Here is a 27,571-nt window from a genome sequence, read left to right on the forward strand (position 1 = left end):
TTTACATAGATTTAAATTTCAGGTGAAAAACAAGTTGGGCTTTGATTGATGGTGTAATTTAAGAACACACACACAAAAAAACCCGCTGACCAGCTTGTCTTGTGGCTTAACCTGCACTCAGAAATGGAACTCTGATTAAATCGTAGTTCTTTAGCCAAGCCAGGGTGTTCCACTCGAGGACTTGAGCGTGACAACAAAACAAAAGCGCCTAACCACAAGAAAGAAAGAAAGAAAGAGAACCGACTGAAAAGACTCTGATGATAATAAGATCTCGTTGTGCACATCATAACGTTTTCCCGTTTGCGGGGAATGTGGGGCTGGGGGAGGAATTCTGACGGTCTTATGCAGCTCATGTTACTGGTCATTTATCAACCGTGTTTATTCTGTTTTAAACGAAGGCTTTTTGAACTTGAGAGTCCACTTTTTTTTGTTCCAAACGGTTGATATATGCGGCGTAGACTCGTACCCCATTATGACGCATTTTCCCCCTTGGGGGGGATCTTCTTGCCCCCACTCCAATCATGATGTCTTACTTTCTCAGATTTGGGGTTCTCTGTCATTTTGGAACTGATGTGTCTGTCTTCTCTCGTTCGCCGTCCTCTTCCCTCCAGTGTGTGACCTTGAAATATAATCCAGGTCTTCCGTCTTTAAGGATGTTGAGCTTGGTTAAGTGAGTTTCCTTTAAAGGAGTAATGGAGGCTGAAAAGCACAGTGTGTGTCCGTGACTTTTAATCAAACGACTCAATTTAGCCACAAGATGAACGAGCGGATATGTTACGCATCTTGCCTTAATTTTATACCCTCAAAGTTTTTTTTAGACCACATAAGACTTTCGGACTGCAAACCTTTAGCTTCAAAGAGGCTAGTTTGCCTATTTTGGCTTATCTCCCCACCTAAAATAAAAAGTGGATGCTTTTGGGAGCAATTTTCCTCCATTTTCTTAGTTGATGGACAAATAATAAAAGGAATGGATGTGTTTATGTGCGGCGGTTAAACTATTCGGTGATACGGTTTCTGGCAGAGTTTTGGAGTCAGATCAAATATCTGTGGCAAAGAAAGCCTCAGTTCCCCATGGCTTTTGCGCTCTGCGGGCAACAAAAGCCAACAAAATGACTGCAACGGCCTAGCGGCTCACTTTAAATGATGATTACTGCACCTAATGACCCGTGTTGGTGTGTGAGAAAGTGTGCGTGCTGGCTCTGGATTTTGTGCTGGCTCTGGATCCTGTGGTTGTGATTAGAGTCAGGCCTTGTAGAGCTCTCCTTCCTATGTGGTTACGGGTCTCTTTGGCTCTGGTGTTGCCTGTCTTGTCTGGAAGGATCTCTGATGTTTATTCACTCGGTGCCTGCAGCTCTATCTCCTGTCTGACTCACAACCTAAAACTCTGCCAAATTTGTAGCGTTCTTTAATGTTCTCTGCCCATTTATTTTGTTCAAGCAGTTTAACCATTTCCACTTCTTTTCTGACATGATTCATCTCCATTATACACCAGGGAACCGTTATCTTCTTGCGGGCAACAAATAGTTTTATTCATTTGATAACTCGAGGCTTTTATAGGGCAAGTTCTTATTTTTATGTCTTACCTTCAAAATAGTTGCCCTTATTTTTTAAGTGAATGTTTTTGCAGGCGGCCTCTCTTACAATGTTCTTGTGTGTTACCTTGCTGAAGTAGTTCAATATACTTATTCCACGAGGACATTTCGATCTTGGAAGTTGGTCATCTGTAATCGCTTGCTTTTTGCATTCTTGATAATGGAAAAGGTGAGGGAAGTGCAGCGATTTAGCAGCACCAATTTGGCTGAGTGGAAATTCTTCACCAAAAAAATGAATGGAGAAATAGTCTGGCTTAGTAAATGGATTTTGTGTAAGCTATAAGAATCGAGTTGCTGCTTATTCTTCATCTACATGCTTTTCTTCATAATTTGGGAGTATGAGCTATATAAAGATAATGTAAATCATTTTACCTGCACGCTTTCCGTTATTTTCATTTGTCATGCTTTACAAACCTTAATTGGAATTGCTTTAGACTTGTAGAGGTTTGAATATAAAGTCTACATTTAAAGTGAACGAATGATGTTTTAGGAATTTCCTTAACAAGACAAGCAGAGGGTTATGTATAGAATACACTTAATCAAGTACCCACAATGTGGCTTATGTTAAGATGATGAAAATGACTTTCGCGTTCATAATGTCATTGGCGAGCGACCTAAGCTGCGAGTCGTCAACCACACTCAGAGCTCCAATTGGCACGTGGCCTACAACTTTTGACCACAACCTCTAGACTATGACTACTCCTCTGTTGTTGTGTGGCTTTTTCATCTCTTCTTTATGAATTCTGTGGTTGCAAGTGAAGTCAACATTCCACATCTTCGGTACTTGATGCTGTGGTTTGACTTGGATAAGCATTAAATAAAATTGTTGTAAAATAGAACTTAACTCAGAGTCTCACAAAAAGGAGAACCCGAGACCTCAAACACAAAACTAAGCTCTGTATTTTCTCTCATAATGTTATCGGAGGCAGTCTCGAGCCGTTTCTGGACAATCTCTCAGCGATTATAGATAACACATCAATTTCTTTTTAAGGATGTGATTAGTCCTTATACTTTCCTGATAGTAGTTTGTCCCCCTCAGGATATCACACATTGCTGTAAACCTTTTCAACAACACCTCCCCTCAGGGCAGGTGTGAGTCTCCTCACAGCGCAACACAATTGTTTTTTTGTTCCCCCACCGATGCCAAGCATGCGGGGCACTGCCGTCGCATTCGGATGCCCCAGATTGAAACGTGCAGGAATGCCGAATTTGGGCACCTTCCCATCAGAACAGGGGAAAGGAATAAAGGACAGCGGGAGAGGAGAAAGCCGTCTGGCATGTCATTGCATAATCCCGGCAGCCATTAACTCTTTGTGTGCCGAGGCTGAATGAACTCATCATAGCAACGGGCCACAGGCAGAGTGACACCAGAGACCTCTCAATCGGCCCACCGCACTAGCAGATTTAAACCGAGTGAAAGGGACACTGGCGTTAAATAGGATGGGCCTTTAACTCCGCCGGATCTTAAAGTTCACGGGGATAACCGGCTAGCCCCTGACCTTGGAGTATTTGTGTTTGGTGATGTGTCTGCTGCATGTGCCACATTCACATAGCGCCAAATGTCATTTCAGGACTACCCCTGTGAGCAAAAATACAAGGAAGTTGCTCTTGGCACGTATTTCTATTCACAATTGGCCAGGCTTGAAGACAAGTGGTCACCCGTAGCGTGGTCCGTAGTCGTCGTGGTAACACAAACTCTGTTTGGCACACTGCACAGTGGGGTGGGAGTTGGACAGGATTTAATTTGCCAGAAACAAGGAAACCACCCCCGAATCACACCGATATTAAAACAAATGAAAAAAGGAGAGGAAAAATGTGCCGCAAGTTTGAGGCTTGGCAGATTTCCACTCGCGCTTGACACAGTGATAATATAAAATTCTAGTGAAATATCATGGGAACGTTTTTTTATTATCGTGATGCGTATTACAATTATTACACATTTACAGTCACCCATTTTAAAGACAAGGCATCGGCGGGCATCTCTTTTTTTTTAATACGTCACTATGTGAATACATGATTTCATGCTCACTTATTTAGAATGTCAACCAAGTTTTAGAGTGCCCCTGATTTTTATTTTTTTAAAGCTCTCTTCTGTCGTTTTTTAGGTCAGTTGTCTTTGTTCCACTGCCCCGAAAAGCGACGCTTGTCTCATTCCGTTGCTCTGCTAGCTTAAGACACGGAACAGCCGTCACACACACAGGATTCTTTTACTAGAAATCAACCGGCTCACGTTTCTGCTTTGCCTTTATGAGATTTTATGTTACACGTCCACTCTTAAATTGCTAAGAAAAACAAAGGGCAGCTTTGGTTTTGAACATCAGCCTTTGGCGGCTGGACCGTTTAAGTCTTTGAACAAAACACTGCAGTTGGTCTGAATTATTGTTTGTGTAGGGGACCTTGTGGCAAACCTTGCTTTTATACTATTTGCAGCTTAAGAGTCCATAATTTTTGTTAAACTGATTAAATTCTTGTGGTTTGATGGAACCCCAACAGCACCACCCTTTTATCTGGACAAAATCTTAATCGTGATTGTACTTTTTCATGTGCACAATAATGATTAATACGACATTGCTACTGTAAATTCAATAAGTGATCTATCTGTATATAGTCAGTTTTACTTAACTGGCGAATTACTTCTTAATAGACAGTGAAGAAAACATTGATAAGGGTTGATTTTTGTTTTTGTGCTACCAACTGCTCTATTTGTCAATCATAATTAATATTCCAGAGAAAGAAAGTCTTTTTTGTAGTTTCAATTATGTTAAAGAACCTCCTTGGCTTCATGCTCTGCTCTCACAAAGGGCCGACTTGCACTCTACTTCACCTTCCATAGCTTCCATTCAATTTGTTCGCTCTAGCTTCACAACCGTGCCACATAGTAGATCCCTTTAAACATTGCCCTGCTTTCGGCTTGGCTGAATTCTCGCCTCCCTTGGAGTATGTATCAAGTTCTGGCACATCAAAAGCAGAAGGGCGGCAGTTTTTCAATCTAAATGTTTAGTCTATCGTTTCCAAATACGTTCTCGGTTCTTCCAAATGAAAGTTCTCTACAACCAGGAAATTGAATTCCTGTTGTGGTTTTTTATCTCAAATGGTCAATGAATGATTCCCCATCCCGCATACAAAGGTGCTTCCTGTTTGTCCTGCATTCTTTTCTTCATCCTTCCTCACTTCAGTACCCCAAAAGTTATGGAATTTCTCTGCTATGATTGTTGTTTTTTGTTTATCATGAAAATTCGGAACCGTTGATTTTTGTTTTTGTGCTACCAACAACCTAAAACACGTCTGCTTTTTGAGGCATAAAATGGAGAAAGAAAAAAGCTTGAAACTTTTGTTGGTCCCATACATCAGACCATAGATTTTATTCATGATTATCAGCACTTGCGTGGTGCATTGCATTCATCATTGTTCCAAAGTAGCAACAGGTTAAATTCCTACAGTGGACAAACGTTAACAGATCCCGTAACAATGGAGTTCTCTGTGCAGGTGCGGGAGCTCAGGAGAACATTTCCTGTTGTTATCAGTATAAGTGATGAGAGATACTAAAGTGTTGTGTCTAACCCGAATGGTCCCCGGGTGCACCTCTTGGGCCAGCTAACGCAGGACCTTTCGGTTTTGCTCTAGTTGCTTCCTCCCAGCCTGACATCATAGCGGATGGGGACCTCCGTGTGGTCCTCTTTGTTCCACACGCGTCGTTTTTCACTGTAGATCCAGATCTATGTTTAGTCCAAAGGGCATAGCCTGGCCTTCCTCATTCAGAACCACGTGGCCTGAGGTCTCTGGTTCGTGTGTGCATGTGTGTGTGTGTGTGGTCAGAATGAAAGGCACAATCTGTGGTCTTCCCAGCCGGCCTGGTTAACAGCAGGCGCAGGAGATGACGGCAGCGTGTTTGGCTGTTGGCTTCCTGTTGTGCAGATGGAAGCTGAAAAAACTAGAGGAGGCGTAGATCCCTCAATAAATTTCATTGCACACTGTCACTATGCGAAGAAGAAAATGGCGTGTATGGATTTGATGAATTTCTTTTGTTTGATTCTGGTGTGTGGCCTCCGTATCGTATAGCCTTTGGCAGTAAGGTGCTCATTCTAGTTCTGCGTGATCACCGTGTTTATATGCAGCATGTTTAGCGTTGCACTTTTGACAATTTAAATGCCTGGGGAGCTTTGGATGTACTGTAATTAAGAGGAGTGACTCCAACTAATAACACGAGTTCCTTTTATCTTTTTTTGCGTATTACAAGAAGAGATGCCAAAACTTGGTTGTATTTTATACGTGCCAGGCTTTTATCAGCTGGTGTATAACCTAAATTTAGGAAGTATTCATTCTAAAATGACAGATTTAGCGGCTTATTGTTAGCGAGGCTCTATAGTGTGGAATTTACGGTATTTGCTATTTGCCCTTGAGTCATTATGGATGGATCCGAGGCAGATGACTGACTCTGCTTTTGTGCATGTTCCTCCTCCTAGCTTGTCATTTCTCTTGAAGCAAATAAAAGATTGGCTTGAAAGGTACACCGCTGGCTTCCCGACAACCGCAGGGGCGCCAAATTAAATCGAGGTCAGGTGACACACAAGCCCTGGGTGTAGATGAAACTCGCCCACAATTCCTTTCCCCCCCTTTTTTTTTTCCTTTGATACCTTTTTATTTTCAGAAGTTATACATCTTATTTGCCAGGCTAGGAATGAAAAATATGATTACTGTACTTTCAAATGGCAAGGCTGTCACACACAGTTATTATTATTTTTTATTTTTTGGGGCGAGCAGAAAAGTTTACTTGCCAATATATTTTTTGCTGGGCTGTAAGTTTACTTTTGTGACACTTTAATGTGAAAGTAATGATATATATACATTGCAAATCAGTATTCATTAGTTTGTACAAGATACACAACAGATGGTTATAAAGTCTATTGAGAATAAATAGCCTGTTTTGGTTTTAAAATTATTTAATTTAATGTCCTAAAATCCTCACCACATTTTTGTAAAGCCGATCACTGCCCACTGGCGTCTCTTACTGACCCGACATTGACTCGAGTCTTTAGTAATTATTTCCCATCTTGAATCAAATTTTTTAAACCCATATTCACCTTCGAGCAAAGTTATACTTTTATGTGCTTCCTAGAAACGCCCGCCTGGACACAACTTGACAAGGCAACTGTATTTTACGAGGCTATTAACGATTTAGGCCAGCAGTACTATTCGTAGCTCTAAATCAATGTTTCTCATGTCTTCCAAGTAAAAGAGTGGATGTCCTGCAGCTTTTCCGCCTTTTGTTTGATCTTTTTTCTGGCGATGTTACTCTTTCCATAACGCCGAACATGTTCAAAAGGCATTAAACATGAGTGGGTTCCCTTGTGCTCGGAAATGGAGGGAGACATTTACAGAATATGCTGCCAGACACCAGACCTGAGCCTCCCACAGCTTCTTTGGCCCTCACACACCCTGGCAGTAAACACTTTTTTTCCTTTTACAGATGTGTTCATTTGATTCCATTGGGACCATCTAATGTGCGTGGATTTATGTATGGTATTACTCTGTACCGTATTTTGTGAACTACTTTAAAATGAAATGGAAAATCGAATAACTCCTGCTTCAGCAACTACATTTTGGGCAAGGCATACTGGATTTCCGCCCTCGGAAAATTGTCGGGATGCTAGGAATTTATCGCCGTCCATCTGTCTGCCATTGCAATTTTAGTTTTGTGTGTGGGGGATCGGTTTTTTGGTTCATGTTCAAATTTTGTTTAGAAAAAGTACTCTCAATCTCAGTGTGGGCCAGAAAGAGTTCTGGTATTTTATTATCGTAGACTCAATGCGTTTCAAGATAGAGACCAAGCATAAAGGTTGTAGTTAACAAACAATTCAATGACCTAAAATGTAATGAAAACACAGATTACAGCTCTCATGGTGGAGAATATTTCTAAAAGAAAAAAAGATACTGAGGCTATTTATTGTCCCTATACAGTACCTAAAAGACTGGTCTTATCCGGTGGGGTATAATTCCATTCTTAAGAGCCACCACAAGTAAAAAATGTGGTTTGGCCGCACTCAGTTTTTAAGTGTTAGGATAAAGTAAACAGGGTTCCATTGCGCCTCGGTAAAAACTTTAAATTTCAGGCCTGAATGAAGGTGGTTTGGGCAGCTGCAGGACATCAAGATGACGAAGGACCAAGGCGAGGTTAGAAGGTCGGAGACAAGTTGAGGTCACCAGCTCAGATTTCAGTACAGATGGACTCCGAGTGACTTGAAACCAGTCTACAGCAGGAAGTATAGACTTCGAAGGAGCCTTATGCCAGCATGAAAAATCGGCCCATGCGTGCAAAATTAGGAGCCAACAAAAAGATAGACATATAGTACATCAAAATCTTTTTTTCTCTTCGTTCCCCCCTCTTAGGAAACAGCTTGACTCTATTTGCAGATTTTTTTTCTTCTGTAGAACCAACTGTCAGCAAAGAAATAACTTGATGCTAAATTATTTACAATACGACTTTGCGGGAATTCATCTTTTTATCTCCGTTTGGACACTACGGTTTCCAGAAACATAGCCCGAGAACTTTTTGTCCTCCTTTTGCCCTACTCTTCAGTGCTGCCTCTCATTAACTTGAGTCTGGGTTACGTAATTCATCATAGTGATGTGCCTTCTCTTTGAAAATCACTTTTTGATGTGGCATCGGATCCCGTTTAGTGACTTATGACCTACTTTTGAAATGAATGCAGTTAAGAAAATACGTTGAAAAATGAAAAGCTGCAGGATATATGGATTTTTCCAATTTCCCATGTAATTACTCATTTGCAGAATATATGGGCACTTGGTGATGAACTTGATTTTGACCAGCACCATACTGATATTATTTTGGCATTCTAATCAGATCTTATATTAAAAGCCTCAAATGTTCACTCAAACATTCACCCTAGTAAGTGACCTTTTTTATTGTTGTATGGTTTTTAGAATTTCTCTAAACTCACTTTGGTTGACTGAGGACTATGAGAAACACTGGCTGACTCATGGCATTACGATGAGTCAGTGTTTCTCATATTTTTTTCTGGTTGTATGCCTGCAAAGCCAATTTTATGTGGTCCTGCTCTAGCAAAGTTTGTAATGTCCATTCAAGGTCTGTTTATAAACTCTGGCTGCTTTTAGGTGTCTATCTTATGGGGTTCAACCCAAGCTGTGTAGCCAGATGATTCTCCAACAAGCATAGGAGCAGAGAACAAGTGGTTCTTGTTAGGAGTAAGCCAGAGAGAAAATAGGTGTAATTGAACGTCGAGCCATATGCTTCTTATTTCGTGAAAATGTGCCTTTGCTTTAGATCAGGTTAAATAGCTGTGCCTGACTGCGCGATACATTCCACATACAAAGGGCCGTTTTCAGCATTTTATGATGGCGTTTTAAAAAGGCCATTCAGAGCTATTTATGATCGACTTGCAATGATTTCAGGCTTACCTGCGCTGAAATGAAACCGTTGGGTTTTTCGCATCTCATATTTTGCTCATGAAGTCAGAGTGTAAAGCATGATGAATATGATAAATTAATTCAGGTTCATTTGTCTTTCATTATAGTCTCTGAAAGACAAAATATTAACACCGAACAGAGTTTGCTAATTTCAAATTAAGATCATTCATCGGTATTTGTTATAAGAACAACCTACAGTGGCTAAAAGTGTAGACACACTTTGTGTGCCTCTAAACACATGGAACACAATCGAAATCGCTTTTTCCGATCAATGGCTCTTTGTTAGTATATACTCTGACACGAGTACCCTGACCCACAGCTGTAAGTGTCAGTCTTGTTTCTTGGCTACGTGTCAAACATATTGGGCAGAGTTAAAACTTTAGGATCAAAGGCCACGACTTGTGTTTCAACCCGAGGTCCTGAAACACTGGGGCCTCTCTCTGACATGACCTCTCACCCTTAAACCAAGCAAATCTACTTCTTAAAGGGTCATTATCTGATTATCTCCATCGTGTAATTTCACACAGGAAACTCCATCTTAACCAGCCACAAGGTTTTAAATCTGACAAATTGTCACTTTTCACTGACAGACTCTGCTCACATTCACCATCTGTCTCAGACAGAAAAGATCGCTTCCTCTATTTTTGGGGGGGATTATCAAGATAGTATCAAACAGCAAAGGAGAATATCATTTTAAGTCACATGTATTTGCACATTCATTTATTGACAGCGGTGAGGTCAGCCATGTTCGGATGTGGTTAATGTGAATTTCTCTTTTTACCACTTATTTGCCAAAATGTAGCGGTACTGATACGTCCAGCAGTGTCACTTTGTGACTCACGCATTATATGTGCCAACAATGGATATTCATAAAACTGTTTTAAGTCACACATGCGAGGGCAATCAGATGATGGACATAATGTTCTATTTGAATATCCAAACAGTAACTCTCCTATTTTTTCAAAACCGCTTGAAGCAAGCAAGATGTTTTTAAAACTTGCAAAATTAAACCTTTTTTATGAGTAGGCTGTTACAAATGAACGTTATACTCAAAATCACAGCATTTTTCACTGAGGTAGAATTGTAAGGCAGGGGTGTGAAATAAGGCAGAAAAACTGGTTTAGGTGATAAATAGCGGTTTAGAGAGTGTCTCCTTTCTGAAAGAGGATTGTGCTTTGTCTTGAAATGTGAGCAGACTCCATACTGCATTCACTGCCAGCTTCTCAGGGTGTCTGACTTTCAACTGCCCAGGCAGCCAGAGGAAGAAAGAGAGGGGTGGAGAGAAGAGGGACAGATTTATGTTACATCAGCATGCCTTGGGCTAGTGTGCCTGTTGATGGGATGCGTATTGTCGTCATATTAATACTAGTAAAACAAAAGAAAATGCGCAGTTGTCACATTTTGACTTTGTGGCAAATCTGATCGTTGAAACTTGATATAAAACAGGTCATTTATTTGCTATACTTGTGTTCATTGGCTTTAAAAAAAAACAAAAACAAGGCATTTTAATAGAAATAACATTACTCTAAAGGAGCCAAAGTATCATGCTTCACTTTTCCAGGGTCAGAGCGCCCACGTTATTGCACCCTACTAGCCCACTGGTACAGTTCCGGCTGGGGCGACAGCTGCTCTCTGTACCGAAACACCCCCTTAATAAAATAAAATACTCCCTTACGCACAGAGGTGAGTGAAACTCAGCACTTCAGATGTAATTTCTTTGCAGGAAAGCCTGCAGGATTTTTCATGCACATACTAGGTATATCAAGTAATGGATGAACATTTTGGGCTCTAATAGATTCAAATAGCTAGTCTTTAGATGGTTTTTGGATTGGTATCTGCGGTTGTACCCTTACATGAATACATATTTTTGTCCAAAATTCATATTGGAAATTGAGGTTACTTCTTTAAAAAGGGCCATTTAATAGATACAACAAAATTAGAACTTCTTTGGGTAGTCAGATTAGCTTTTTTTTTTCAAAAGTGAGGCCTATCAAGAAAAGAATATTGTGCAAAGTGCTATGAAAAATGTCTCAAGAGAATGCTCATTTATGTTTTGTAGCTGCATTGCTTCACTTGACACTATTAAGGGACCCTGGGACAAAATACCGTTTATAGCAAATAATAAAAATACAAAAAATAAATAAAACAACTTTTTTTTCCCCTCCCTGAAGATACTTTCACGAGCTCTCATGGTAATTGTAAATTTTACACCATCAATCTAAATCTACGGAGGGTTTTAAAATAGGGTTTATGAAAGACTCCCTTTAAACATGAGACGTGGTGTAGTCTGCTCATGGAGTGGGTCAAAATACCAGTCAGGTGTGGATTGCTGAATTAGAGCAATAAACTAGTTTTACCTCTTCATTCGACTAGATTTTTGGTACTAACCTGACATCACTATAAACTGTTTCTGGCTCACCCCTCATAATACTTTGCAATTATTAAATGCTATCAATCAAAACTTTCAACTGTGTATGAACTCCAAACCCTTAGACAAAGAAATGGTCAAAATAGAAAATGTCTTTTGCATTATCCAACTGTTGTTATCATAAATGTTTAAGCTGGCAATATTTCAGTAGCATTTTTGGGTTGTCCCAATAATTGTGTTCTTGATGCTAGCTTATATGAAGTCTGAGAAGATTTGGAGAATGCCGAAAAATGCATGGATGCCCTGTGCGGCATTGTGCTTTAGTTTATAGTACAGTATGTGATATACCAAAGTCTTTTCACTAGTTTTACAAGGCTGCTCAATTAAACATTCTTTTGTTAGAGGTATGTTGGGTATGCAATCTTTGCTGCTCAACCCACTCTGAGTGAGTTGTTAGCCATATTCATGCAGACAAGGCTCCGTGTAGAACAACTGTAAACAGCTCATTCTCGAGGTTTCAAAAGGGTTGCAGGGTTGGAAGTTTTGCAGCCCGCCCATTGGGGATGAGGGGAGCACCACTCAGCAAATCCCAGTCCAGTATAAAGAAGGCTGTGGGGTACATATAAAAGAACCCATGACAGAGGGTTTCGTGACTCACTTCCCGCACAGTTCATGAACATTTAAAACATCCTCACGAGTCTCATAAGAGTCACAAACCTCTTCTTTATCAACCCAACTTCCTTCATTACCCCCTTCAGCTTAAATCATGGGAAAAGCAAAACATTGTTCTGTGTGCACAACTCACATGAGCTGGGGGTGTAAAGCAGGAAGTAGATGCTTTGAACGATTGTGCTGTAATCATAAAAACTAGGACTGCTCACTAGAGTGGTTGGTTAACCGGGCTTCCCAGCGTGTAATTATTGTTTATAGTGTTTTTGTTGTTCGCGGTGAGATAGAGAAGGGAAAAGACCGGGTTACAACCGAACCGAGAGATATAAATGTTTTCATGTGACATTCACTGGTTTCATTACCTGGTACAAAATATATCATTATGCTCCATTCTTAATGGGATAGCCGTTGATGCCATATAAGTGCGACCCCACAACTTGTACCTGGAGGGAAGTAGCACTAATTGCCGGGGGGAAATGGGAGGTCCTCACAGGGTGGTTTCTATTGTAGATAAGGCAATTAACTCGACTCCTTTCATCCGGGAGGCTGCTTTTGTAAAGAGAATTTGTGGAAAGTGTGGGGATAGGACCAAGCGACATTCCACTTGTAGTGCCAAAATGCTTGTGCGCGACGAGCGCTGCGATTTGTTATTGGGACGCTACGGATTGCTCGATCGTGACGCGTTTGCATTGTTAGCTCACTGAAGGAGGCTTCCATTTCTTCAACGCTGTCAAGGCCAATAAGATTTGTCATTATTGTTCTTTTGTCAAGCAGGTTAATACATTTCAGGTTTCTTTTTTTGTGTGCAGTATCCTTAGTGTTTTGATCACAGACAGTTTCTTAGGAATTTGGTAATTGTTTTGCTGTAATAGAATACGAGTAACAGACAATTACTCCATCGATGATAATTGGAAAATTGTTTATGATTGATTAATGAACGCTCACATACACATAGAACTCCTCAAGGACCAATCACCAAACCGCTTCATAATGTGCTGACAAATTCCAAAGATATTATCCCAACACCAAAAATAAGATGGCAGTAGGAATCTGCATCATTTCATCTATAATAATTCACTAAATCGACTTTCTCAGGATATGCTAAGGTTTCACAATGCAGGCTTTAATGTTACAAACACTAGACAACAATCTGTGAGGGCTTTGTTACTTTGAAAAGGGTAGATTGTGTGTGTCCATTTCACTGGCAAGGGGTCGTGCCAGACACTGAACTTGGACTGCACAACAAGGACAGGACACCTGAGGAGGAGTTGAGATGCTGCCCTGTGAAGTTTGGCAGCCAAGCGTTTACGATCGCCTCCCTGGGTTAGTCTTTTCCGGTGGAGTGGAAAGGAGGTTTTTTTCTCACCCCTGCAGAAATATAAAAGAAACTTAAATAGCTTCAGCATTTAAAAAAACATTTTTAATCATCTCTTCATTTAGTTGGACTAAGCCATTATGCCCCTCTTAATCTTGATCAGCAAGCATCACAAGTTAATTAGCGTAGTTGCTTATCTTTTCTTTTCCCTGCGCTTCTACTTCTATTTAATTAAGGCATTAGACTTATGAAGAGTTGGGCGGGTGTAGCAATGCTCATATTTAGTGAATACATTGTAGTTGTACTGCATTTTTGTGACCTACTTTTTCATTAACTAGTGTACCCTGCAGACATTTTGCATTAATTTTGCAGCAACAATGTTTGCACATTGTTGAATTACCTATTACTGCGTTTAAAATGTGTAATGGAAGATTTTTCTGTCAGAAGCACTTTTATGCTGAATTTCTTTTCCCCTGTCTATTTAAATATTTAAGCAAATTTTTACTGAAAAAATCATGATGTAGAAAAATATTAAATTAATCTACTGATTAGTGAAACACATTCTACTTGGTTAGTATACAAATTATTGTTAAGTATTAACAATGTCTGTTTTTGATCATTGATACCATAAGGCCTACACTTTCTTGACCAATATGTTGTGTAGGAACTAACATAACATCAATTAGGTATTAATATAGTTTTAAGACAAGTTGGTCGTTGACCTTCATTTTTATTTTATTTTTGAGAAATACACATTTTAGAGATTTGTCCTTCCCCATACAAGCATGCAATGATTCCTTAAGTAGAGAGGCTGGTCCCTTCTGTGGCTCTCGCCGTGAATACCTATCATTGTCCCCCTACTCTGAGCAAACTCTTTAAGACTCGGAAAAAACAGACTGGCCAAGTTTCGGGAGCTCTGCCGAGCCAGAGATTAGCAAGGCATGGCAGGATCCCTGATAACTGACACCCTCCACACACATCAGAACCTCACTAGCATCTCGCTAAAGATTGAAGGCACAAAGGCGCCTTTCAACACTGGGCACACTAGTGCTAATCCCCTTAACACAAAGACATGGGCCGCCGATAGCATCTAAATAACTCTTCAGTAAATGTCATTTGCTGGAATTACTTTTACAGTATCTCCGGAGTTTGATGGATTCCATTGTGAATTGTACAGGCGTGTTTATGCTGATTCTGATTTTGTTTTGACAATCACTTGAGTGCTGCTGGTCTAACAAGATGTGAAGACTCGGTTGTTCCCTCTGTTGAAGCCTTGGCTTGGGGGCTTAAGTCAATTTAGTCCTGCAGCTTTGTCAAACGTATCCTGGACATTCCCATGGCATCAAAACATCTCACTGTTGGCCCTCACTGACACCCTAGCCTTCAACCCTTGAGGCCAGGCTTTTGGGCTGCTCCATTCTTTTTTGTTGCGCACTTAATAGAAATGCAAGAGGTTATTCCCATCAATTTCTTTTGCCTTGGGGAATTGGTTTAGATGTGTTTATATTCAGGTCACCAAAGGTTGTATAGAGGTTGACTTGACCGAACAGAGCAACTGTACAGGAAGAAGAAAAGGAGAATCGATGCCTTTGAGGGGATTGAGGCCAAACAGCATTCCACACAAATATCTTTTGAATAATGTATTTTTCCCAAATTGTGTCCGACCGAATTCTTGCTTTCAACCAAAGTAGTTTAAAATCTTGAAAATATAGCAGCTTGAAAAAATTTTCATGGATAATGTGTTGTGGAAACCCTGCTTTTCTACCATGGGAGTGGACACTTAAAGATAAGAAGCTCATCACTTCCCGCAGAAAAATAAATGACCCTTAATTGACTTTTGCCATCATCTCCCAGGGTGTGGCTATGTTCGCATGGAAATGCCTGGAACACCAAGAGCACTCTTTTGGAAGACCAAAATGCAGAATAGTAGGGCTAGGGATTTTGTGTTTGTGTGTGATCAAGAAATATTCTGAACCTGGAAATAGAAAACCCAACTAACTGTATTTTCTCATTTCTTTACTTTACATAATAAGATCGGTGACCTGTAGGCTTTTCCCTATACATACTGTATAGCAAAGTACAGTTCTCTTTATGATGCAGCTCACATCCCTCCCCGATTGTAAGCCCATTGATCATTAGAGGGGCATGTCTCGGTCTGGACCTCATGGTGCAAAGCGCCTCAGATCAATATTTCTTTATGAAATGCTTGATGAAAATAAAAAGGTATCTTATGTGTCAGTTTTATTTCATGGTTTTAGCTCTTCTCTTATTTTTTCTCTTGTCCTGGGTTATGTACTATAATATGGGGTGGATTCTATACACCATGATGTCCCACTCACTATGTTGACACATGAGAAGTATAACATTATAGTATAGCATAAATGTGAAAGTAAATGTAAAAGTTCTAAAAGAAGACGACTATTTTTTTCACCTGTTTTTCAAAATAACTTGGATCGTGTAGCCCCACCCACTTTGCACTTCACTGAATCATCTCAGTGTCCCAATGATGTCACAGTGCCCAGAAGCCACTTTTGGGATAATGCTACTTTGATCATTTTCTTATAGCCACAGTCTTATAATACGATCACCTCACAAAATAGTTCTTGAGCTCAGAATGCTCTGTGTTGAACTACTGATCACATCAGGCTATGTATATGTGCTGTTTTGTGTTAGTAATGGACTCTCTCCCTTGGGCTGGGAGTGTTGGCACCAATATAAGGCCCTCCTGCGGACTCCTTTTCTATACTTAATCCTCCTTTATAAATAGGCCACTGTGTCTATTTTACAGGCAATGAAGCAGTGTGTTCTGAGCATGTCAGGGAGGTTCACAGGGTGGGCAGAAACTCTGTGGTTAAGATATCCTAACGAGTTAAATTGGCTGATGTTTGGCGTTTTCCACCCATTTTGTTTGCGTTGTGCTTGACGAATATTTAGATCAGATTGTTACACACCGAGTAGTGTGTACAGGTTTAGATTATACTGTAGTTTGTCATTACCAGATATTAATGTCCAATTCATTTTGTAGTATAAGGGCACCCTTAAATTGGCCCTTAAATCACAGAATAAAGAGATCTACGATCTCAATATTAAAATCGCCCAACACTTGAGGATCCAGGGGAATTAGAAGGCGGGCTCCAACTTCATATCCAAGTAATTAGTTGTAGGCATGGTGTTTGTTCATTGTGATACTCCTCCCTTTTATTCCACCCAGGCAGACATGTATATGGGTATAGTCACGTTTCTCTTTTGTGGCTTTTCACATTTGAGGGAACTGCCTATAACAACAGCTGCTACCCTCTCGTCCAGTTAGTATTCACACACCGTTGTTGGCAAGCCAATTAGTGGCCTCCGAGTGTGCGATCTTGTAAAGGTGTCATTCCGTGAAGTCTCAGGGGGGTTGCGCCGTCTCCTGCAGTGTGAGGTCTCTTCCTAGAATCTGAGTGACAGCATACTTGGAGGGAGGTCATTGTGCCAGTCAGGCTTCAATGCTTTCCAGTGCTTACTACGTTTACAAAGACAGGAAGCCTGCTTGTGTTTGCTGATGTGTAAATGCAGTTACAATACAGTTCTAATTTCATATCAAATCATAGAATATGATGACAACGTTGGTTTAGCATGGATGTTAATTGCTTTACCTGTTGGTAGGAAGATGAGAAGTAGCGCTTGTTGCCAAGAAACAGACTTTGTAAGTTATTAGTTATACAGTTAATCATACATGATAATAAAAATTAAAAGATTTTTTAATTCATCCGTTATTCATAATGCTCAACCTCACTCTCCCCGGGGTGCCGGAGCCCTTGAATGTATTTTGGCACGGGAAAGACATGCCAACTCCACATTGGAAGTCATCCACAGAGCTACAACAGTAGCAGCCGTTCATTTAAACAAATACTTACATGCATTTTGTTTACATATTTTAGTTACAAATATTGGGAAAATAGTTCTTTTCTTTAACTTCTAATCCTTTACCTACCCAACGATGTTTGGAGTGCCTACACCTCGCTCTATGCTAATGGTAATGTTGCCTTCAAAGGTAATTGCTCTGGCATGTAGGAGGTCTGCAGCACCCTGGCCCTTCCACTGTTATTCAAATCATCAGAGGTGTTGAAAATGTTGCAAGTCGCACATTGCAAAACCCACTGCATCTACAAAATGTAAAAGTACCCAAGTGGTATTTGAAATGTAAAATGCTCCCTCATGGTTCCTTCACACATTTTACTTTACACTCGTGTGTAATCTCTGTAGTGTGGTGGTAAAGACACTAAAATGACTGAGAACGAAACCAAAAACTGTCTTTCAGGAATGTTCCTTGCTAAAGATGCTCACAATGGCCTATTTAGGGCTATTGTATACAGTTATCACCAGATTAGTTCAAAGTCACCTTTGATTTCTCTTAGAACTTTAGTGCACAAGTCCTAATTGCAGCACTGTTGTCCTATGTCTTATGGTAGGCGCCTCATCGTTATCTTGGGCCACTCCCTTGTCCTCAGTGTTTTGCCACCATATTCTTTGATAGCACTCATGCTTTCACATAACTGAGATATGCTGCCTGTGGAGAAGAAAGCAGCACTGACAGCCAGACTTTCTGGCCAAATGCTTCTGCTACAAGAGACTTAACTTTCATTCATTCATGAATTATAATGAAGAGAAAATGACTCTGGAGATGCATTGCCAAACTATCTTGCTGCAAGCTTGTTATATTTCACAGGGCAGCTCTGTTAATACTTTGTCGTATTTTGTCCCAACATACAGTAAATCTAAATAGTCTGTTTTAAAAGAATACTAAACTTTCTCCAGTACTTCTTTTCTCTGCTGAATTTGTGTAAGACTTATTAAGACTGAGTTCAAAACCCAGGGGAAAAGATTTGAACTCGAAGCCACTTTTGTTTCTTAAAATGCCCACTTAAAAATTGGACTCTTTGGTCCGTAACATCTATCAGGCTTGTGTGTTTAGCCTGGGTGCAAATGGCAGAACGTCTCTGCTCCACTTCAGGTTAATCTTCCATTGCTCGGGTGCTGATTTTGGAAAATTGCAGGGCATAACCTCAGATGTTCAACACTACTGTGCTTTTTGTATTTAATAACAGACCCTTTAAGTTTAACCCAGACCATTTCCAGGATAGTCTAAACACTTTCTTCTGTAAATACCGCACATTAGGCTTTCTTGATTATATGGAAATTTTGTTTAAAAAACAAGTAGGAATAGTAGCCTTTCTTTTCAGGGTTCCCACTGAGAAGTCTCATTATCAGATTAGTGCCGCGTTTTGAGACCCTAGACGGACGGTGCAGCCCAGTCTCCCTCACCAAAGCAAAGCCTAATCCAACCTAATCTAATAATTGCCTCCAAATTCACTGTCTCATAAAAGCAGTGCTACAGGATGGCGGCTACTTCAGAAGGTTTGTCTAGCATGGGTAATAATACCCACAGTTCCTTTGAGGAACACATGTCTACATGCCACAAAGGTTATCTCTCCACTACTGATATTTAGTTGTTCTCTGTAATTTACTGTCAAACTTCCTTGCTGTACTTTCCCCCCTCAATTTGCCTACCCTTTCTTTGTCCTCAAGCGTTCAACATTTACACGTGGGGAAAAATTAGGTAACTTATTTTTCAACATTAGGCCTCTTATGAGTGGGTGTTGAAATCTGGTCAGTCAAGCCGCCGCATTCAGGTGTAGCTTTGACATACACCTTGACAGTTATTAAGGCAGGTGTGGAGGGACACATTTGTGCAATATTTCTTCATGAACAACCTGCCACTTAGGCACACACTATACCATAGTAAGAAATAGCATAACAATGATTTGCTTTCGCAGTGTTCTCAACTCTTAAGCATTGAAATGGAGACTCATGGATTTCAGGCGATTGTCTCACCCTATTCCACAAAGCAAAAATATTACATCATTTATAATATTGCTGCATTCTAATTTGTTACATAAATAATGAAAGCTACACATTTCCACCGTAAACTTTTCCTTTCGCCTTCCTGCTCACTGCTTAATAGACATCGGAGTAGTGTTTGCTAGAGGTCAAATTATTGTCCTCATTTTTTTACCTACTTAACATAAATCAAGGAATATAGCGGGGGGCCTATTAAAACACAGTGTTAGATGTTTATAGGTGAAGCTTGACAAACACTTTGAAGCCTTTGGCACCCTCCTAGTGTGCCTCTTATAATGATGGCTGTTCAACCTCTTTCACACATTGTTGTGTCAGTATTTTCTATTCATATTTCTGCCATGGAGACCATGTGGGAACACTTCCTCCTTTCTGAAGTGCAGAGTGAAGGCATGCTCAGACTTGTTAGGATGGATGGGACCTCTTGATGGAGTGGTGACGTGTCAAAATATACTTTCAGGAGCATTAACAAGAAAGTCACTCGCTGGCAAAACTTGTAAACAAGACATTTAAACAGCTATCATCTGCAGTACATCTGTCAAAATTTAGATCAGATAGATTACGTTTGCTGAGCTGTAGACAAGACAAATCAGATGGGATCTGGTCTATCAGGAGTTCTTGCATATTGGTTGCTAGGCCAATGTTGCCTGGTAATAAGCAGGGAGTTAGGAGTTACCTTTATCTGCTTTAGTGCAGAAGCTACCGCCTGCTATCATTGTTAAAAAGGGAACACCATACAGAAAATGAAGGACATCTCATTTACCTTTGTCATAATAGCCTGGCCTTTTTCCCTTGCAAAAGCATATCACTTACCCATTGCAATTACCGAGTACAATGCAAGCAGGGATTGCAATATTGTAGCAGGTTCTACATACCCATGGCATAGGTAAGAAATGATCCTCTTTCAATTGAGTTTCCCTTCAGGAGTAGTGGAATGAACACAGCGATCCATTCTGCAGATATAAAATAGTACCAGCAGGCATCGTTTTAACGGCGCTCTAGAATAAGGCAGCCGGGAATTGTTCTTTTGTACGTTCACTTTTAATATTTTCATTGTTCAAGGTTAAGCTATATTCATCTGTTCCAAGATCCTAGTACAATATTGTGTATAGTGTCCTGATGTATGAAACATTTGAGTTCTTTCACTAACAGTATGGAGATCTTCAGGTCCCAGTTTAAGCTCCGTTGTTTTTAACCTTGTAGCAAAACCTTCAGATCAAAAAAGCCCAAGTCAATGATGAGACCAGTCCATAGTGCGCATAACTGTCACTGTGGTTACAATGGCTTGATGGAGACACTGTACCTAGTCTGATTTTGTCCTGTTAAACGTCCCTGTTGTCAAGATAAAGAAGGACGCCTGACCTCTTTGTTTAGGCTACATTTCAGCTTCATGCTCTGGTGATTTCTTTGTGAAGTTAATGCTGGAGATACCACCCCAATGTTGACACACTGCATTGTGAGGTACCATAGTATTGGCTGGGGATCAGTGGTTACAAACGGCACCTTAAAGTCCCTGTAAGGTATATTTCTTCATTTATTTTAATTTACAGCATTTTTGGGGGATTATGAGGCATATCATTTTTATTATTCATTTTGTGCATAGGAAAAACTTAGAATGCCAGAAATGTACAATATTATTTCCAGAATAATTTTGTTTCCATGATATCCAATTTTATTTCCCTTAGTTTGGATTTATTTGTCATGATGCAATGTCACATACATAGGAGTAGCCATTCCTATTTATTTTTGTTCAGGGCAGTTCTTCTAGCATAGAATATATGAACATAAATCTGTTGTGTTACACACACAAATGCCACACACTGATGCAGTATTGTTTTTAAGGCAAGGAAAGATCTGCCAATACGATCCAGTTCCCCCATGATGTTACCCTTCATTCTCACTCCAATTTATCTTGCAGGCATCTGGGCTTGAAAACCCATCTGAGGATGAAGCTATCAGTGATTTTCATCTTAGGTTTTCTTTTCAGCTTTTGAGAATTCTCAAGCTCTTGCCTGCAGAGTGATGGATGGTCTGTGTTTTCTCTCAAAAAAATTCTTTACGGGCTGTCATCCAGGGTAGATTTCTAAGATTTGATCATGGAATTATTATCATTCCATGCCTTTTCATTTTATCAGTTTAACATTAAAAAAGGATCTTCTTCTTATTATTTCTTTTATTTTGTGCTATACTTCATTTTGCATCCTTTCTGACTTTGCATTCCAATGCAGAGGTTAAAAAAAAACACCCTGCGGCTTCCTAAAGCCTAAATATTGTACATGGGCATCCAAATACTGTGCTCCAATGTAGCCGTTACAATTAATTGGCCACAGGACATCTTTTTCTCCTTTCCTGTACCATGTTGTTTACTCTTCTTACTGCTCCTGACACCCCATCGGCCCGATTAGATGCTTTTAAAGAGTAAAGTGTTCCTAGAGCTATGTGCATTAGTGTCGCGGTGCATTTTTGAAAAGTCGGATAGAATCTCTGCTGTTCAGTGCACTTAAGTAGAAGCCCCTCCTTGGCCTCCTTATCAGCAATAAACAAAAAAAACTGCCACTTCGAGTCCAGAGCTTACGGTAATTGTATTTTGTTATGATATGCAATTTTTGAGATGTATAGTATGAACTTTGTAAGTCCTGTTTGTGTTTGCTAACAGGCATCAAGCTGACTTAAGTGCGACCTTAACCTGATATTTCAGATAGGCAAGGGACTCTTAATAGGGTTTCCTGTGCAGTGAATCGAAAAGAATCCCTGTGCACAAACATTGTATGCTCTCAGCAGATTTTGCCGTCAGTGTTGCTAACCTACTTTTTCATTTCCACGTTGGTTCAGTTACCTTCATCAAAATGGATGTTAATATTGCATAGGACCTGCAGCTCTCACCGGTGCATTACTGTAATATTGTAAGCAATTCCCTGAGAGTGTGTATTGATCCCTATAATAGCCAGGAGTACGCACTCAGCTTTGTAGTTGCAAAGCCAATTTTCCCATCCATTAATTTTCAGGGCTTTGGCTCGCCGTAGCAGCAGATTAAGGAAACAACGGGAAGGGCACTTGCATGGGTGGCCATTGAGGAGCTTCTGGAAGCCTTTCTTATGTTGTAACTCAACCACCTGTTGACTCATTTTTTATTTAATGAAAATGTGACTCTCCTTTGAGTTTACCACTAGTGATTGGATTTTTTGTTTATAAAATGAAATGTAATTTATCTCCTGTACGCTGTTTATATATAGCATCTTAATGGAAAAACAATATTAATGACGTCTGTGATTTAGATTTCACTTTCAAATGTTCTACTTCTATTTGTGTTTTCTGAACATTAACATGATAGGATTTGGTCTTCCTAGTTGTTCAAGCATTATCGCTCAAAATTTCCCTTTCAACTCCTTTCCCTTTGAAGCTCCTTCAGAAGTTAAGATAGTGTTTGTCCTGCTTATCTTTTTATATGTCCTTCTGTGCACTCCCACCAAGCAAGCATTCATTCGTCAATGATTACTCAATGAGGCAGCGTGAATCAGATTACAGGTTTTGATTCCTTTACACAGGCAAAGAGAGAATCATTTTATGCAGTGAAAGTTGTAATTTGTATATAGTATTAATTTATATATAATTCCCATCTTTAAAGCCTTTGCATGGCTGTTGCTTTGAGACAGGCAGGACTGTAGTGTGTTTGAAAGATGTAGGTCGTGGCGCCTGCTCGTTATGATTAGAGCTACAACTCGGTAACTTCGGCAGACATCCTCAGATGTGATAGACGGTCCCTCCCTCCGTCTCATCACTCTCCTCATCTCGTCAGCCTTTCTCTGGTAAATACCTCATCTGTCTACTGGCTGTCTTTACAGGGACTTTTCCCGGAAGTTATTCTCTTTGTGCACTCAGGCATGCCCGCTCACATACCCTGAAACTTTACATCAATATGTATGGAGTAAACCATCAACTCAACTCCAATGCTCCTTTTCTACATTCCAAAACGGCAGACAGTATATACTGTATGTACAAGCACTGTGGTGGAGGGGCTTCACCTGAGGAACTTAGGGTTTTCTCATCCTGGTAGTCTGATTGGATAGATGCCCACCAGACTGTGACCACCATGTAGATTGACCCACATATCTTTTCATTGTCACATTGTCAAAAGATTTAAAATAAGTTGCACTATTTGATGCCACTCGACTCATAAAAATATATCACTTTGGTGAGAAGCAAAGATAATATAGCTGTGTCTGTATGTTATTTTGCCAGCTGTCTCACTGATTTTGGTTTGATCAAGTGGGTTCCTTCAGATGATGGCGAAGACACTGCGGTCTCAAGGGTGGTAAGGGTCAACATTGAACTATTGCCTAGGCTTCAATTATCTTTTTGATTTAACATTATTGAAAGATTTCTCCTGTGGCTCGGCTCCAGGTTGTACTTTTTCAATATGTGGTGACACGTCCCTCCCCCATAACACACAACACCCACACACTGCTGGTTGTACGCTTCATCAACTCTTAGCAGTGGACCATTCCTTATGATAACATAGTTGACATCAGGTATGCTAACTCATTGATGAAGACTGCTTTGACAGATTATAATGGTCCGTTGTGGTAGTTTTTGGAGCATGAAGAGAGATTAGTGCTTCAGTTCAAACATGGAGAAAACAAACAAAATAGATAATGAGGGATGTTTCTAATATGAAGCTCAATTAAATGAAAGAAACGTATCTCAGTATGGTTCAGTGCATTTTGAAATCACTACTATCTACAACTGCAATAATAAACGGAACACATTTCTAAACCCAGTTGGATGCTATTCCATTTATTGTTGAGAAATTATATTAGTGGACTGAAATGCAACTCATTTAATTCACATTATCTCTCCAGTCAAGAAAAGCTAATTTCACAAATAACAAGTTAAAAACATTGCACGGCTGTATCGTGTTCTTGGAGCTTCGGTTCAGGGTTCAGTCTTTAAATTCCCTCTAGTGCGATGTGGTTAAATAGAGCAGAAAAAATGCATGTCACAGTCCTGGTAGACGTGTCATGAAAGATTCAAGTGTGCGGGAGTGTGTGTGTACACCACTTAGTGCCGCATTTGAGAGCCGTCTTTGCAAACTGATGGCCCTTGACTGGTATGTTCTGTACGTGCGTGGGTATGTGTTAATGGAACTGAATGGCTGTGCCTTCAATTTGACACCTCACAGCCTCATCTCATGAACTATTTTTCCTCCTTGCATTCAGATCATGTTAAGACAATCTCCTACGAGGCCGATTGTTCCTGTCATTTACTCCCCCTCTTTCTCTCAGTTTTGTCCATCCAGGCTGCTATCCAGTTCACCAGGGAGCCCAAGTCACAGGACGCCCTGCACGGCCGTAGCGCCATGCTCCGTTGCGAGGTCAGCGATCCGACTGACGTCACCTACCGTTGGCTGCATAATGGGCAGCCGTTGCAAAACAGCGAAAGGCGCTACCAGGAGGGTAGCAATCTCAAGTTTAACGCAGTGGACCGCCTCCTGGACGCAGAAAACTTTGAGTGTGTGGCGGAAAACGCAGCCACAGGAGAGGTGCTCCATTCAACTAATGCCTCTTTCAACATTAAATGTAAGTGTTCAATTTCAAAACATGTCTTAACCATTATCTATGAAAGCACCTGGATTTCCTGTGGGAAATTTCCTAATGGCTAGGGCCAAACTATTCCACAAAGGGCTGCAGTGGGCTCTGGCTTTTTGTTTCAACTGATCCAGCATGGACAGTTTAACAGATGAGCTTTCTCCTGAAAGAAGCGTCACCTGACTGCACTTAACTGATTATAGTTTTATAAGACACCAGATTCATGAAAATGTGTCTTTTTTGTCGGTTGGAATAAAAACATGTGACCACTGCCGTCCCTGAGGACCGGTTTGAACACCCCTGAGCTTTGGTTTCATCATGGGATGTACATCTAGGTTATGGATATGAAAAACAAAACAAATGGCAGCAAGAGAGGTGATGAAATGGTTCTACTTTCTCACCTTTTTTCTTGCCCTCTGTTACTTTATGGAAAATGGATAGGATTGCCAATGAGCATGTCTTTCTTGTTGGCAGGCATAGAAGATAAGGGCTAAGCTTGATTTCATGCATCACTACTAGCTGTTGTTTGTGGCCTGTGATGTTAACCGCATTGTGTCATTGCCAAGAATGAACTCCTAAGTTTTCTAAAGCTTTTCTAACGATAAAGAAAACTCCTTTTATCTGTTGTAACTGAAGATGATTCAGTCTGTTAATAAAGCCCAGCAAACAAGTCAAACATGAAACACCAGTTCTCATGGCACAAAATCATCTATATCTTGTGGCATTACCACGTTTTGCCCATTTATTTATAGCTCAGTGTCTAATCCCCTTAGAACAGTGACTTGCATTACTTGCATAGTTTACTGTTTATTGATGAAATTGCAGCATGAATAAAACATGAGCAAGCATATGGAAAAATTATACAGATACTACTGTAATGTCTCATAAAGAAGCTGGTCAATTTTCACCAATACACTACAGAAAACTATTTTAACAGCTCATCATGATTGTTGTAGTCGTTGGCAACTATGGGTCACTAGTTACCACAGCCTAAAATGTCTTCATATATGAAAAAAAAATGGGCTAAATTGCAATTCCTATGATTTTTTTAAAAGCATTTCATTATTTTACCAAATTACCAATCAACTCTCATCCCACTTAAAAATCGAATAGATTAAGATGATATTTTTTTTCTATTGTTCATATAGAAAATGCAAATTAAGGACTGTTAAAGCATGATGCCGTGAAAACTCGCCGTGACATTGCATTTGTCTTCTAGGCATTCCTTCTGTGACATTTACACATGAGTGCTTAGCCTTCTGTTCAAAGGGATTGTGTGCGATTAATTTTCATTCCTCTATTTTAAATCTTGGAAGGTTTTTATCATAGGATTTGTTAATCGCAGTGCAAAGTGGCATGTAAAGATCAAAAGTATTGTTACAGTAAATTATGGTCAAACATATCTGGTTCCTGAAAGATGGCCAAACTCCACTTGACTCTAAGACCCTGTTGTCTTTTCATGAACAAATTGTCCATTATTATTGTGTATTGTGGATGCCGTACTTGTTTTTGCGTATCAACTCATTTGTCTCTGCCAAGATCCGCAGGTTGGCTTTTGTCTGTGGATCGCTTTACATAAAGCAGATCATGTTATGACAAATGTTCTCATATTTCCCCAACAGACATTTAACGGGTGATAAAGCTACACGCAATTCTTAAAGACCCCCTCTGGTGCTAATTCTGCCGAAGCGTTCACTCATCTGTATGCTATATTGCGTGCATAGTTGTAAATATGAGCTATGGGGGCAGGGCCAGGTTGATCTACATGTACAGTACCACAGGAGATTTTTATCTCCCCATCTCCATTCAGCCCATCTCCCCCACTCAAGTCTTTCCCGAGAGGGAGAGAGTTAATTTATCTTACTCTCAATGGCGGGTAAGCAAATCCTGTCAGTTGAGAGTTATTCAGAGTAATTATCCCCCTCTGTGTTCACTAATAGAGGTTCAGCCCCCCTTCGTCCCTTTGTCCTGTCTGGTCATTGGGTCTCCATGGCGAGACCGCGTCCATCAGAGGCGTCGGGGCCGTGCCTCGCCTTTGTCAGCATATTTGTCGGTCCTTCTGGCGACGCTTCGCCTGACTCCGCGGAATGTGGCGATAGAATAGTTGGGCGATATGTTAGGTGCTGTGAAAATGGCATTTAAAAAAAAAGATAATTTTGTTCACCCTATTTAATCTACAAAGCCGCACTCAGCCTCACAAACAAAAGCAAAGACCCACACCATCTTAAGGTCACTGTGAGTGTCCCCAACCTACATTTTATTCAGTTCTGCCATTAAGACATCCTTACCGATCACTTGCACAAATCGGCTGGCTATCGAATATTCTGTCATGGACACACGCCTCGGTTTTAATATTTTTATGTGAACTGACACAATGCAGCTGCTCACCTCTGCGTGCCACCATGTGACAGCAAGATCATCTCTCTGTGTTGATTGAATTTGAAGTAGTGGCTTGTTGGCCTTTTGTCGAGCACAGCTGATCAAATCTGACACCCTGCTTTTCCCTGGCATTCTTAATTTTGTATTTATGAATTCATTTCACTGCATGTGTCCAGCCTGCATTTACATACACATATGGTACTGCCACTCAAATTAAAAACCCAGATTATATTGCCTGGACAAGGCAACCAGGATGTGGCAACAAACAAGCTGCCTTTACTATGTTGTTTCAATCCTTCCTCGTGTTGATCTGGCTTCC

The 27,571-nt window shown here is 40.3% G+C and overlaps 1 protein-coding gene across 2 annotated transcripts in view; it reads left to right on the top strand.

Annotated features, from left to right (window-relative positions):
• The window catches only part of ptk7b (protein tyrosine kinase 7b), a 44,540-nt gene that overhangs the window by 2,950 nt on the left and 14,019 nt on the right, over positions 1–27,571 (top strand). For both annotated transcript variants that reach the window (XM_077613704.1, XM_077613705.1), the window contains exon 2: positions 24,571–24,864. In XM_077613704.1, the coding sequence (XP_077469830.1) occupies positions 24,571–24,864 (294 nt within the window). The remainder of the gene's footprint in view (positions 1–24,570; positions 24,865–27,571) is intronic.

The sequence above is a fragment of the Stigmatopora argus genome, chromosome 11 (assembly GCF_051989625.1).
Source record: "Stigmatopora argus isolate UIUO_Sarg chromosome 11, RoL_Sarg_1.0, whole genome shotgun sequence".
NCBI lineage: Eukaryota > Metazoa > Chordata > Actinopteri > Syngnathiformes > Syngnathidae > Stigmatopora > Stigmatopora argus.